The following is a 12,673-nucleotide window of genomic DNA, read 5'->3' on the forward strand; positions in this document are numbered from 1 at the left end:
GAAAGAAATACAGTAGAAGAAGAATGGGTAGCTTTGAGGGATGAAGTAGTGAAGGCAGCAGAGGATCAAGTAGGTAAAAAGACGAGGGCTAGTAGAAATCCTTGGGTAACAGAAGAAATATTGAATTTAATTGATGAAAGGAGAAAATATAAAAATGCAGTAAATGAAGCAAGCAAAAAGGAATACAAACGTCTCAAAAATGAGATTGACAGGAAGTGCAGAATGGCTTAGCAGGGATGGCTAGAGGACAAATGTAAGGATGTAGAGGCTTATCTCACTAGGGGTAAGACAGATACTGCCTACAGGAAAATTAAAGAGACCTTTGGAGATAAGAGAACCACTTGTTTGAACATCAAGAGCTCAGATGGAAACCCAGTTCTAAGCAAAGAAGGGAAAGCAGAAAGGTGGAAGGAGTATATAGAGGGTCTATACAAGGGCGATGTACTTGAGGACAATAGTATGGAAATGGAAGAGGATGTAGATGAAGATGAAATGGGAGATACGATACTGCGTGAAGAGTTTGGCAGAGCACTGAAAGACCTGAGTCGAAACAAGGCCCCAGGAGTAGACAACATTCCAGTAGAACTACTGACGGCCTTGGGAGAGCCAGTCCTGACAAAACTCTACCATCTGGTGAGCAAGATGTATGAAACAGGCGAAATACCCTCAGACTTCAAGAAGAATATAATCATTCCAATCCCAAAGAAAGCAGGTGTTGACAGATGTGAAAATTACCGAACAATCGGTTTAATAAGCCACAGCTGCAAAATACTAACACGAATTCTTTACAGACGAATGGAAAAACTAGTAGAAGCCGACCTCGGGGAAGATCAGTTTGGATTCCGTAGAAATACTGGAACACGTGAGGCAATACTGACCTTACGACTTATCTTAGAAGAAAGATTAAGGAAAGGCAAACCTACGTTTCTAGCATTTGTAGACTTAGAGAAAGCTTTTGACAATGTTGACTGGAATACTCTCTTTCAAATTCTAAAGGTGGCAGGGGTAAAATACAGGGAGCGAAAGGCTATTTACAATTTGTACAGAAACCAGATGGCAGTTATAAGAGTCGATGGGCATGAGAGGGAAGCAGCGGTTGGGAAGGGAGTGAGACAGGGTTGTAGCCTCTCCCCAATGTTATTCAATCTGTATATTGAGCAAGCAGTAAAGGAAACAAAAGAAAAATTTGGTGTAGGTATTAAAATCCATGGAGAAGAAATAAAAACTTTGAGTTTCGCCGATGACATTGTAATTCTGTCAGAGACAGCAAAGGACTTGGAAGAGCAGTTGAACGGAATGGATGGTGTCTTGAAGGGAGGATATAAGATGAACATCAACAAAAGCAAAATGAGGATAATGGAATGTAGTCGAATTAAGTCGGGTGATGCTGAGGGTATTAGATTAGGAAATGAGACACTTAAAGTAGTAAAGGAGTTTTGCTATTTGGGGAGCAAAATAACTGATGATGGTCGAAGTAGAGAGGATATAAAATGTAGACTGGCAATGGCAAGGAAAGCGTTTCTGAAGAAGAGAAATTTGTTAACATCAAGTATAGATTTAAGTGTCAGGAAGTCATATCTGAAAGTATTTGTATGGAGTGTAGCCATGTATGGAAGTGAAACATGGACGGTAAATAGTTTGGACAAGAAGAGAATAGAAGCTTTTGAAATGTGGTGCTACAGAAGACTGCTGAAGATTAGATGGGTAGATCACATAACTAATGAGGAAGTATTGAATAGGACTGGGGAGAAGAGAAGTTTGTGGCACAACTTGACCAGAAGAAGGGATCGGTTGGTAGGACATGTTCTGAGGCATCAAGGGATCACCAATTTAGTATTGGAAGGCAGTGTGGAGGGTAAAAATCGTAGGGGGAGACCAAGAGATGAATACACTAAGCAGAGTCAGAAGGATGTAGGTTGCAGTAGGTACTGGGAGATGAAGAAGCTTGCACAGGATAGAGTAGCATGGAGAGCTGCATCAAACCAGTCTCAGGACTGAAGACGACAACAACAACAAGAATTATATTGAAATGCCAGTTATAATAGGATTAGAGGTGCTACTGGTAGACACAGCACATGGTAAGAAATCAAATTTTACTGACATTTGAAATCAAGTGTATAGAATTTGAACACAATTGTTTGATAGTTCCAGAACTACATCAAGATTTTATTTTGGGAGCAGTAAGTTACACAAAGTTAGTGCTGCTCTCGACGGAAAGAGAAAACCTTATGTGTGACAGACATAAAGGGAAACATAATCCGAACAAAATTTATAAAGGAGGGAAAGGAAGTTGCTTGTGAAAACGTAAATAGGTTGTCATTTAAGAAGGAGGGAAATCATATAGTACAGAATAATTCAGAACGGGAAGTTGAAGACAAGGAATTAACCCTCAAGCTGGCACACTATTTTTCATAACACCAGCAGGTACGCAGCGCACATTGTATGCATGTAAAGAATTGCTGTCTTCAAGATACCAAGGTAAATATGTATGAGCAAAATCACAGTTTAATCTTAGTTTAATTAAACAATGATAAAATAAACTTACATGATATAAGCTAAAGCACTGATTAATTAAACAATAGTGAAATAAACTTTGATTGCAACACTCTGATGCCATTGACAGGAGTTACCCTACAGTAATGACTCACTCAAAGCATTAAACAGTGCAGATGCATCAGATTCCATCCAACCATTTACTAGATTACAAATTATATCGTTGAGAAAAGCCTCATTGTAGAACTGTGCTGCTATCTTGTAATCTGGGTCACTTTCCTGCACTGATCCTAATTTTTTCTCTCTTAGCTTGCTGTTCATTTTATACTATTGCTGCTCACTTGCACATATGACAACACAATTTATCACTGTGTTTAAAGCAGTAATGAAGGTATAGTTATGAGCTTAAAGCTGTGAAACAACAATGGAACAACGCAAAACAATTTTATTTGTGGTTGGTGCACTTTATACATAGTCACACCCACTCAAGGGTTAATGAAAACAATTGAGGGAAAGGTATCTGAAACTGAGGGGCTGCATGATGAACAAAAGAATGAGTAAAAAGGTTTGTTATGGAAAGATGGGGATGTGTTCAGTGATATACCAGGATGGATACAGAATTTTGAATGTGTATTAAAACTGAAACCTCTTGGCCCATTTTTTATAAAACTATATAATGTACCAATTGAAAGGAGTTGCAAAAGATGGAAAAGCATGGTATAACTGAGAGAAGTAACAGTGATTATTATAAACCTCTGATGGTTCTGATAAAATGTGATGGATGTGTTAGACTTGTTTTACACTCCAGACATCTGAAAAAAGTTATACATCGAGGAAACAGCAAGCTGGAGAACATAAATGAGTCATTACAAAAGTTTCAGTATATTAAACTGATGACAAGTTTAGATGTGATCTCTGGATTTCATTAGGTTCCACTTGCTCCAGAATCTCAGAAAAATATTACGACATTTTTGTACAATGGTAAAGGTTACCAGCACTGTGATGTATTCTTTGGTTTAAATTACCTGAGTTCATCGGAGCTTTGAATCATGTTTTAGGTCAGGAACTGTCTTCTAAATTAACCATATTTGTTAATGACATTTTGCTTTACATTCAGAGCTGGGATGAGAATTTCCTGTTATTAAAAGAAGTGTTTGACAAATTGCGATCAGGAGGGATGACATTAAAATAAAAAATATATAAATTTGTAGTTAATAAACTGAAGTTTTTGGGATACTGCATTACTGAGAAAAGTACACCTGCCGACCACATGCCCCTCCATATCCACATCCAGTAATGCCATTAGGCTAAGGATGATATGGCAGTCTATCGGTACTGTTGGGCCTTCTGAGGCCTGTCTGGACAGAGGTTTCTAAAGCCATTGCTGAGTTTCCAGTACCCAACAATAAGGATCAATTGAAATCCTTTTTCGTCATGTATGGATATCATAGAAAATACATTAGTAGTCAAGGGTACAAATGCATCACATTTCTGCAACTTACTGAAAAAGAATTCTGTCTAGATATGGGACAGAGTGTGAGGAAGCTTTTCATTCTATAACAAGTGCTCAGTAACTGCAACGTTCTGTACAGACTCGACTTATCCTTACCATTTTGTTTATCGAGTGAGGTGAGGCAGTGGTTGACACAGTGGCCTCGCATCTGTGAGGACTGTTCAAGCCTGCATCTGGCCATCCAGATTTAGATTTTCCATGATTTCTCTAAATCACGCCAGGCAAATGCCCGGATGGTTTCAAAGGGTATGGTCAATTTCCTTCCCCATCCTCATCACAATCTGAGCTTCTGCTCTGTCTCTAATGACCTTGATGTTGATGGGACATTAAACACAATCTTTCTTCCTTAACATTTTGTCTATTTTATGATGATAGTGATTATGGATTTGTTCTATATAAAAATTTTGGATGGGAACATAAACACTTGATGGCTGCTTCTACATGTACGATGCTCCAAAAACATGAAAGAATCTAAAATGTAACTAGAAAAGAACTGTTAGCTGTATAATGGACATTTACTAAATTCAGACACAGCTTGTTGTAACAGGACAAGGCATATCTGTGTAGGTCTAGTGGAATGCAATTTGATTGGGCACAGCATTTGAATTACATCCATGCGGAGCATTCAAGGGAAGGTGGCATGCATGCTGTCTCTGGCTGAGGCATGTTCTGCTCTGCTGGAAGGTGTTACTGACATTGGCCGCATTGTCGCTACGAGGTCTGTCCATGTGGTTTCAGACAAAGTGTGGACCATGAGTGACCACCAACTCAGAAGGCTGTGGCAGACAGGCAGCCCTTGCTTTGAGGAACCTGGCAGCAGGCCTTTCAAAGCCTCAGTCACCTCCTCCAAAAACTGGTCCCTCATGCCTCCAGCAGGCTGTAAGAGAAGCTGGTAAAGTCCAGGATGTAGACACTTGATTCATGGGGGACATGATGCTCAGCAATGAGCATGACAGTTTGTGGTGGTTATAAATGCACAATGTTACATGACAGTATTTGTGCAAAGTGATTACATTATTTGACTTTGCTGTGTAAGAATGCAAACATAATACCTTGACTTTCAATATAGTTCAGGAAATGAATACTTATGAATGAACATTCAATATCACCAGCATACGTGAGTGGTTAAGGAACTGTACATTTTAGTTCAATTTGTACTCATTTGTAGTTTTCAATATTTTACCATGCGCTGATATGGTTTGTCCGTACATTTAGTCACATGTTATACACTAATTGCTATAATATTTGTGTGCATTACTAATTTTCTCATGAAATATTATACTTCTTTTTTCACTATATGGAGGCAGCTTGTCTATTTTCTTCCAAAAAAGAATTTCACAATGAAAATACTGATCAGAGATATGGAATGACACATCAATCCCATTAGCTTTATTAATATTTTTATTTATGCAGTTTTCTCACTGTGTTACTTCTGTCAGGTGACAACCTTTTGGTATTTTGTACCATGGCAATGCATCTAGGCACGGCTTAGGATTTATTTACTTATGTGCATAATGGTCTGTATTTCGAACTGTATTAATGTTAAATTACTACAAAAATGAATCAAAAGATATGGGGTGTCGATATTACTGCAAAATTATATATGAAAAAGCTTTGCTAAGTTATTTCATATGATCAACATACATTCTGTGAAACACTCTCTCATATCCTCATGTTTCAGTACATGGGTATGATTGGTCGTTTAACTGTTGGTATACACACCAACTTATGATATTTCATGATGACAGTTTCTTGTATATAAAATTTATCTTCACTTACATTGTTTGTCATCTGAAGATGCTATTGATTGTCTAACTTTACATGTGAAAACATCTTCAAAGTAATAATTGTTAACAATTGCTTTGTTGCAAATTAAGTGGTATATGTTAAGAAATTTTACCTCACATTCTTTGAGTAGTTTGTCTTCTCATTCCTACAATTCCAACTAAGCTTTGCTTTAATATATTTTGTTATGTGTTAGGGGAACCTGGTTCTGTGTACTAATGCAAGGAATATTTTGTAGGACAAACTGATGGTTCCTCAACGAAGTGAAAGACTACTATTACCATGCTTGAGCAAAAGACACTATGATGAAGAGGTTAAGAGTGAAGACCATGACTGTGGGTAAAGGAGAAGTCAGAAGAACTGATTGTAAGTCAAGACCAGAAGACAAGACTGTACATATTGTAAACAGTTGTAATCTACAATTTTGAAAATTTTTCCAGTTTGTCTTGCAATATTGGAAAAAAGTTTCTGTTAGTACTGGCTTGCTGCAATCACTGTGCTGGCACATTCTCATCCATAAATTTTTATGCGAGCTTTTGGTAATTTTTTTTTTTTTTAATAAATTTGTGTGTTCATATACAACTATACCCATTAAACATGATTACTTCCAACATAACAGAAATTATTTATATCTTCTATGTTTAGAAGATTTAACATAAAAACTGTAAATTTAAATATACTAAATTTTGCTAAATAGTTATCAGTTAACAGCTTTGATAATGATGTCAATCTACTGGCTTTAAATGTTATCTTTTTACTAGTTCTTTGGGAATGCTTGGTGGAAAGTTGTCCAGTAATGGAGAAATGTCATGTTTGTGAAGCAGTAGAAAGCAAACACTTTGTAGTTGGACCTGATAGCTCACAGAAGCAAATGAATGTTACATTTTGTTATTCTGATGATTGAAGGGTTAAAATACAAATATTTACAGATATTTATTTTGTTTCATAAACAGAGATTCAAAAGACTTTCAGAATCCTACCAACAGTGGTTTTTATTCATACAAAGTAGGCCTGTGCCATTATCGTACTTCTATGTGAGGACAAGGAAGTGAACTTCAAGACAATCAGCTATGCAAAAATTGCATTTTAGTAAAGTGTATACCTTGTTCAATGCAACTCCATTTACAATAATGACAAACACCCATTCCAGGGACAATTCACTGCACAACCAGTAGTAATGAATTGGTATATTACCATATCCACCAAACAACTCTTCCGCTGGTATGAACAGCCACTGCCAAATTCTGACTGAATGGTTGCAGAGCACGCAACTCAACACAGAATGGTTGATTACAATGGCATCTTACTAAACTATGCCACAAAACCAACTTTTCAGAAACTTCCTGGCAGATTAAAACTGTGTGCCGGACCGAGACTCGAACTCGGGACCTTTGCCTTTCGCGGGCAAGTCCTCTACCAACTGAGCTACCCAAGCACGACTCATGCCCCATCCTCACAGCTTTACTTTTGCCAGTACCTCGTCTCTTACTTTCCAAACTTTACAGAAGCTCTCCTGCGAAGGTTGCAGACCTAGCACTCCTGAAAGAAAGGATATTGCAGAGACATGGCTTAGCCACAGCTTGGGGGATGTTTCTAGAATGAAATTTTCACTCTACAGCGGAGTGTGCGCTGATATGAAACTTCCTGGCAGATTAAAACTGTGTAAAGCTGTGAGGACGGAGTGTGAGTTGTGCTTGGGTAGCTCAGTTGGTAGAGCACTTACCTGCGAAAGGCAAAGGTCCCGAGTTCGAGTCTCGGTCCGGCACACAGTTTTAACCTGCCAGAAAGTTTCATATCAGCGCACACTCCACTATACAGTGAAAATTTCATTCTACCAACTTTTCAGAACTATACAACTGGGAACAGTTCCTTAGTCTTTCTACTCTCGATTCACCTGGGCTACAAGTTCATTAGTCCCCATCCTCCACTTACCTCTGCTCCTTTAACCACCAATCTCCTGCTGCCCCCCCCCCCCCCCCCCCCCCCGCCAACCCTTTTGCAACCTATTTCCTCGTGTGGAAATTGAAACTCTCCCTGTTTGCATGTGAATGAGTTTCCTCTGTCGCCATTCATGTCTACTTCCTTGCTGTCCATCCCTTTTCCTTATCCTCACACTACCTTAAGCCTCAGCACTTCCACATCCATCAAATAGATGGATTTATCACCTCATTTCAGCTCAAAGGCTGTGATAATATAGTTGTGTTATGTCTGTATGCTACGGTCTAAAGAACCATTAAGATTTAATAGCTGAGCTACAACGTTGAACTTACAGTATATACCAGCTGACAGCTCAATAATTCCTTTACAAAGTCAGCTGTTACTTTTACTGATACCAATGTTGTACCATACACAACAATTAGAAAAAAAGAAGAAAAAAATAAAAATGTTTATATATACAATGACTATAGCTGCGGAGGATTTTTTTTAAAAATGGCAATTTTTATTTATAATAAATCACATAATTATCAAACAAATGAATAGTAAATCAGTCTGTACAATACAGCAGCCTGTTTCAGCCAGAAAAACAGTGATATAATTGAAATGAACACAAATTAGGAGACCGCAAATTTATCATTGACTTTATGCTATATATTAGCTTTTGCAAATCCGATACGGTCACTCTTCATATCAAACTCTGTGTAATACTGTGCAATAAATGATGCTCCTAGTGACCAAATATTACTTGCTTCATTTCCAACCAGTGCAGATAGGCAGACAGTGAAGCCCCACTTTGTAATCTGAAAGAAAAATAAACTTTTATGTATCATAATGCCCATTTATCATATGGTTGTAAAATAGCCTCTTTCACTTTTACGTACCAGTAGGCACGTGATACTGAAAGCTATGGTTATTCAAATGTGGCATTATACTTGACATTTTATAAACACATATTTGAAGAACAATATTAGCTTCCATCACTGTACTAGTATCTCAACAGAAACTTTCTCATGAAGCCTACAAAAAATGGATTCCAACATATCGAAAAGCACACTACTTTTGTATCAGGACACAACAGTTACAAGGAAAAGTATACTTTCCATGTTTTCACCTATGATTACAGCTCTGTGATATCCTTCAAGCTGATAATTTTCAAGCAAAGTATGGCAATGTTTGAATTTAGCCACCCATTTCTGATCTGTTGAAAATGAAAACTGCATATAAGCTTCCACCAGTTTTGGATAAATTTATGTCAATTATGAGCCACTCACGACAAAAGAATTTTAGGACTGCACCATGTTCCAGTTTGCCCATTTAAATATAGCATACACAATTGAGCTTCTTTAAAACATATAGACAAGACTTGCAAAACTCAAGTTGCCTCTCTACTTCCATTATTATGCAACATATACCAAAAAATATAAATCTTATTTCACTGATATCAGTACCATCTTTTAACTAGGCCAAAATATTTTCTTCTTATCCTTGTTAGTACTACTATCCCCCCCCCCCCACAAGCAACTTTTGAATGTGCTGCTGTGGGCAACTTTTTCAGTGCCACTTGCCTTTCTCTTTTTCATACTCACATCTAATGTACAAAGGGAAAAAAATCAGAGTATCAGAGTTACAATGTAAGTATTGTAATTTTTTCAATTCTCTCACTGTGGTGCTTGGATCAACCATGTGGATGGAGGGTGTGGGCAGAAGATGGGGGGGGGGGGGGGGGGGTCACCTAATTGCCCTCATACAAGAATAAACTTTGAAATTAATATGAGGTTGTTATTGTAGGAAAAGTGCCTTTCTTGTAGCATCCTAGATGTATGATTAACCAAGCATTTTACAAACAATGCGGAACAGACACAGTGAATCATATAACACTTGTTTATTTTCAGCCTTTTTGATAATTTTAAATGGTATGGTCTCCTCATATTCAAATTAAACTAAATGGTATGGTCTCCTCATATTCAAACTAAACTAAAGTATAAATTGCACAAAAAATATCTATAGACCACCTCATTTTTGAATAAATTACACATTTCAGAATTCTTCAATGGAAAGCAATCTATCAGTATCAGACTTCTATTGTCATTGCCCCTTGGCAGACTGTGAGATGTTATCAACTTAGGAGGTCATTACAATGTGTAGTCTGCATTACTGAGAGTTAATTTCTCTTTACTACGATTATAAGCCAGCACTCATCGGCACATAGTGAATTTACATCGAGTGCCAGTTCTATCCACATTGTCTTCATAACACCTGCACAATTTTGCCACTGCCAACAGCCACTCTAGGACTTATCCATTACACCCAATTAGGGTATCAGCTTTCATTGCTAATCATATTTCAGCATCCGTCATTTTTTGCTCTTTACCTTTTAAATCCAACTTGGAAACAAAACCTATTTTTTCACTGTTTTATTCTTGATTATCCTCTTAAGTTAAATTGAAATACCAAGCAACAACTTCTTTGGCTTGAACTTCTGGTAGAACCTGAATAAAATTGACAAAACAAATTGGTTACAAGGTTTTTAGAGCATAACAACATTATTACTCATCTATGATTGAAATTATGTAGATTGCATCTTCACTGAGGAACAGTTGTGAACATACTGCCACTGCCGTTACTTTCTAGCCTGGCATGCTCAAGAACTAACTCCACTGGTGGACAAGTTTTCTCCTCAGGAGGAGTCTTTTTCATTTATGGCAGTACAACTCATACAATCAAGTGTCTTGAGAGGTTTTGTGTCTTCAGTAAGAATTGCCACTGCGCCACACTTGTGTGTAATGGGAAGGATGGAAGGAAAGAAGGAAGACAAATTAGGTTTTAATGTATCATTGCCATTGAGGTCATTTAAGATGGAGCACAAGCTCAGATTGTCTCAAGGATTTTACAAACATGGTCTTTCATAGGCACTATCCTGGCATTTGTTTGGAGAGATATGGGGAAATTACAGGAAACCTAAATCTGGATGGTCAGACATGAATTTGAACCATTTTCCTCCCAGTAACAAGTCCAGTGTGCTAAGCACACAATGAGGGACTTAGCAACAAGGCATAAGTTGATGTTGGCATTTTGTCTGCTCAAGCTCAGGATGATGTGTCTCATATATAGCCAGCCTCATATAACATTGTCTTATACCAAATGTGATAGACCTAAAGTCATGTGTTGAAGTGCTGAATCTGAATTGTCCTTCACTCTAACAAGTCCACAAAATTGTTGATCAGCAGTAATTATGCAGGCAGCTGAAAATACCATTTACATCATCACCAGTTCAATTTCACCATTCTCATATGAGTCACCAGCATCACTGTTATTTGTCATGCTGCTCCAAGTACTCAAGCAACACAAGATCAAAATGCCCTAACTGAAATGCCCCTTTATATGACATCAGAATGTCGTAGCAGCACCAGGTAAACCACGCAGCCAACATCAGAGCTACAGGTGGATACAATAATCTGCAATATAAACATTCTCTCACCACTAGTGCAGACAAGTCCGTACTGAAACTGACAGAACAGCTAGGTTCTTGAAGCTAGAGGTAGAGTATTTGGAACATATTCTCATTAAATAGGAGCTATGGCTGATTACTCCTCAACTAAATGCCATCCTTTGAGCCTCCATACCTTGTAGCACTGCCAAATTAAAAATTGTGATTTGGAACATTAATTAATATCTCAAGATTCATCCCAGATGCAGGCACAATTACAGTATTGATGTACACATTCTGTTTTGCACACCAGAAAGAACCAGCAGTCATCTTAAAAGAGCTTTTCTCAAATAGAGAAAACTACATGAGCCACCTGGTGTCCACCTACAGAGTTCCTTTCAAGTTGTTTATCATCCACAAGCCCTTTTGATGATTTCTGGGGTTGACTGATATATTTCTCATCACATAGCAGAATGACTTCAGTTTAAGGCATTGTTATTGTGTTATTACAATCACTGCATTCATTTTAAGCATACATCCTGCCACATCAATGCAGATACCTTGTCCCATTTTCTAGCCAGATAATAACAATTTTGACATTAAAGTGGAAATTTACTGCCAGCCATAGGACCAGCCTCTGTGACCCTTCCATTAAAGGTTCAATGCAGATGCAAAAGTGAGAGCCTACACATAATACTGCACTTACTGCTACATGTGATATGACTGGCATCACAGTTTAAATTTAGATCTACAATGGTTTAAAACTCATTCTCCTCATTTCCATGAGGTAGATCACATCTTAATCCCAGTAGCCAAAGAGACAGATCATGTCATGTGCTCTGCATTTCCAGTGGTTATTCCTTTTAAGTGTCACCTGCCTTGAGTGGAATTTATATAGAGTGCTAGTTTTATTTGCACTGTCCACAGCATGCTACGTCAGCAGCTGATCAATATCTCTGCTAGTGCCAGTTGTTATTCTGTAACTTATTGAGTCACAGCCACTCTTCGTAACACATTCAATATTATTGTCTTCACTGCATTTGAAAGCCTGAAATCCCAGGCATCTTCTCATTTAGTTTGAATCTTTCATACAAACTGAATAAAATTGGTACCTATTCTGAAATTGTGTCTGTCAGCCTTCGGGCAGTCACAACACACTGAAAATAATGAAACATGATGTGCTTGGCATCCATAAATACCAGCCCGGGTTTTCTGTAAGAGGATAGACAGCTTGAGGTCACTCATTTATTTATTTGTTTGTTTTTGAAATCTACATGTAATTAATTATGTTCAGGTATCATGGAATGTACTATTCTTGCAATGTCTGACCTATTCAGTATTGCAACAGTGACCTACCATAAACAGCTACTAAAACGAAGCTGATAGCACTGAAATATACTCTCTGAAAGTAGTGTTGTTATTTCTTGAGGCTGAGCTTATTTTGCTGTTTTTAGTTGATAGTGTGGTGAGCAAGTTGACTTCTGATTCCATTACTACAGTGTTGCTTCATATAACTT

General features: G+C 37.7%; 1 protein-coding gene across 3 annotated transcripts in view; it reads right to left on the reverse strand.

Annotated features, from left to right (window-relative positions):
• Positions 1 to 12,673, reverse strand: part of LOC126183200 (lysosomal aspartic protease-like) — a 91,774-nt gene that overhangs the window by 38,207 nt on the left and 40,894 nt on the right. Inside the window, exon 9 of one of the 3 annotated variants that reach the window (XM_049924964.1) lies at positions 8,210 to 8,529. The exons of the other annotated variants lie outside the window; for them this stretch is intronic. Coding sequence (XP_049780921.1) covers positions 8,377 to 8,529 — 153 coding nt within the window. The 3' untranslated portion in view covers positions 8,210 to 8,376. Of the gene's footprint in view, positions 1 to 8,209; positions 8,530 to 12,673 lie in introns of those variants that run through there. 3 annotated transcript variants of the gene reach the window in all.

Source organism: Schistocerca cancellata, chromosome 4, assembly GCF_023864275.1.
Source record: "Schistocerca cancellata isolate TAMUIC-IGC-003103 chromosome 4, iqSchCanc2.1, whole genome shotgun sequence".
Lineage (NCBI taxonomy): Eukaryota > Metazoa > Arthropoda > Insecta > Orthoptera > Acrididae > Schistocerca > Schistocerca cancellata.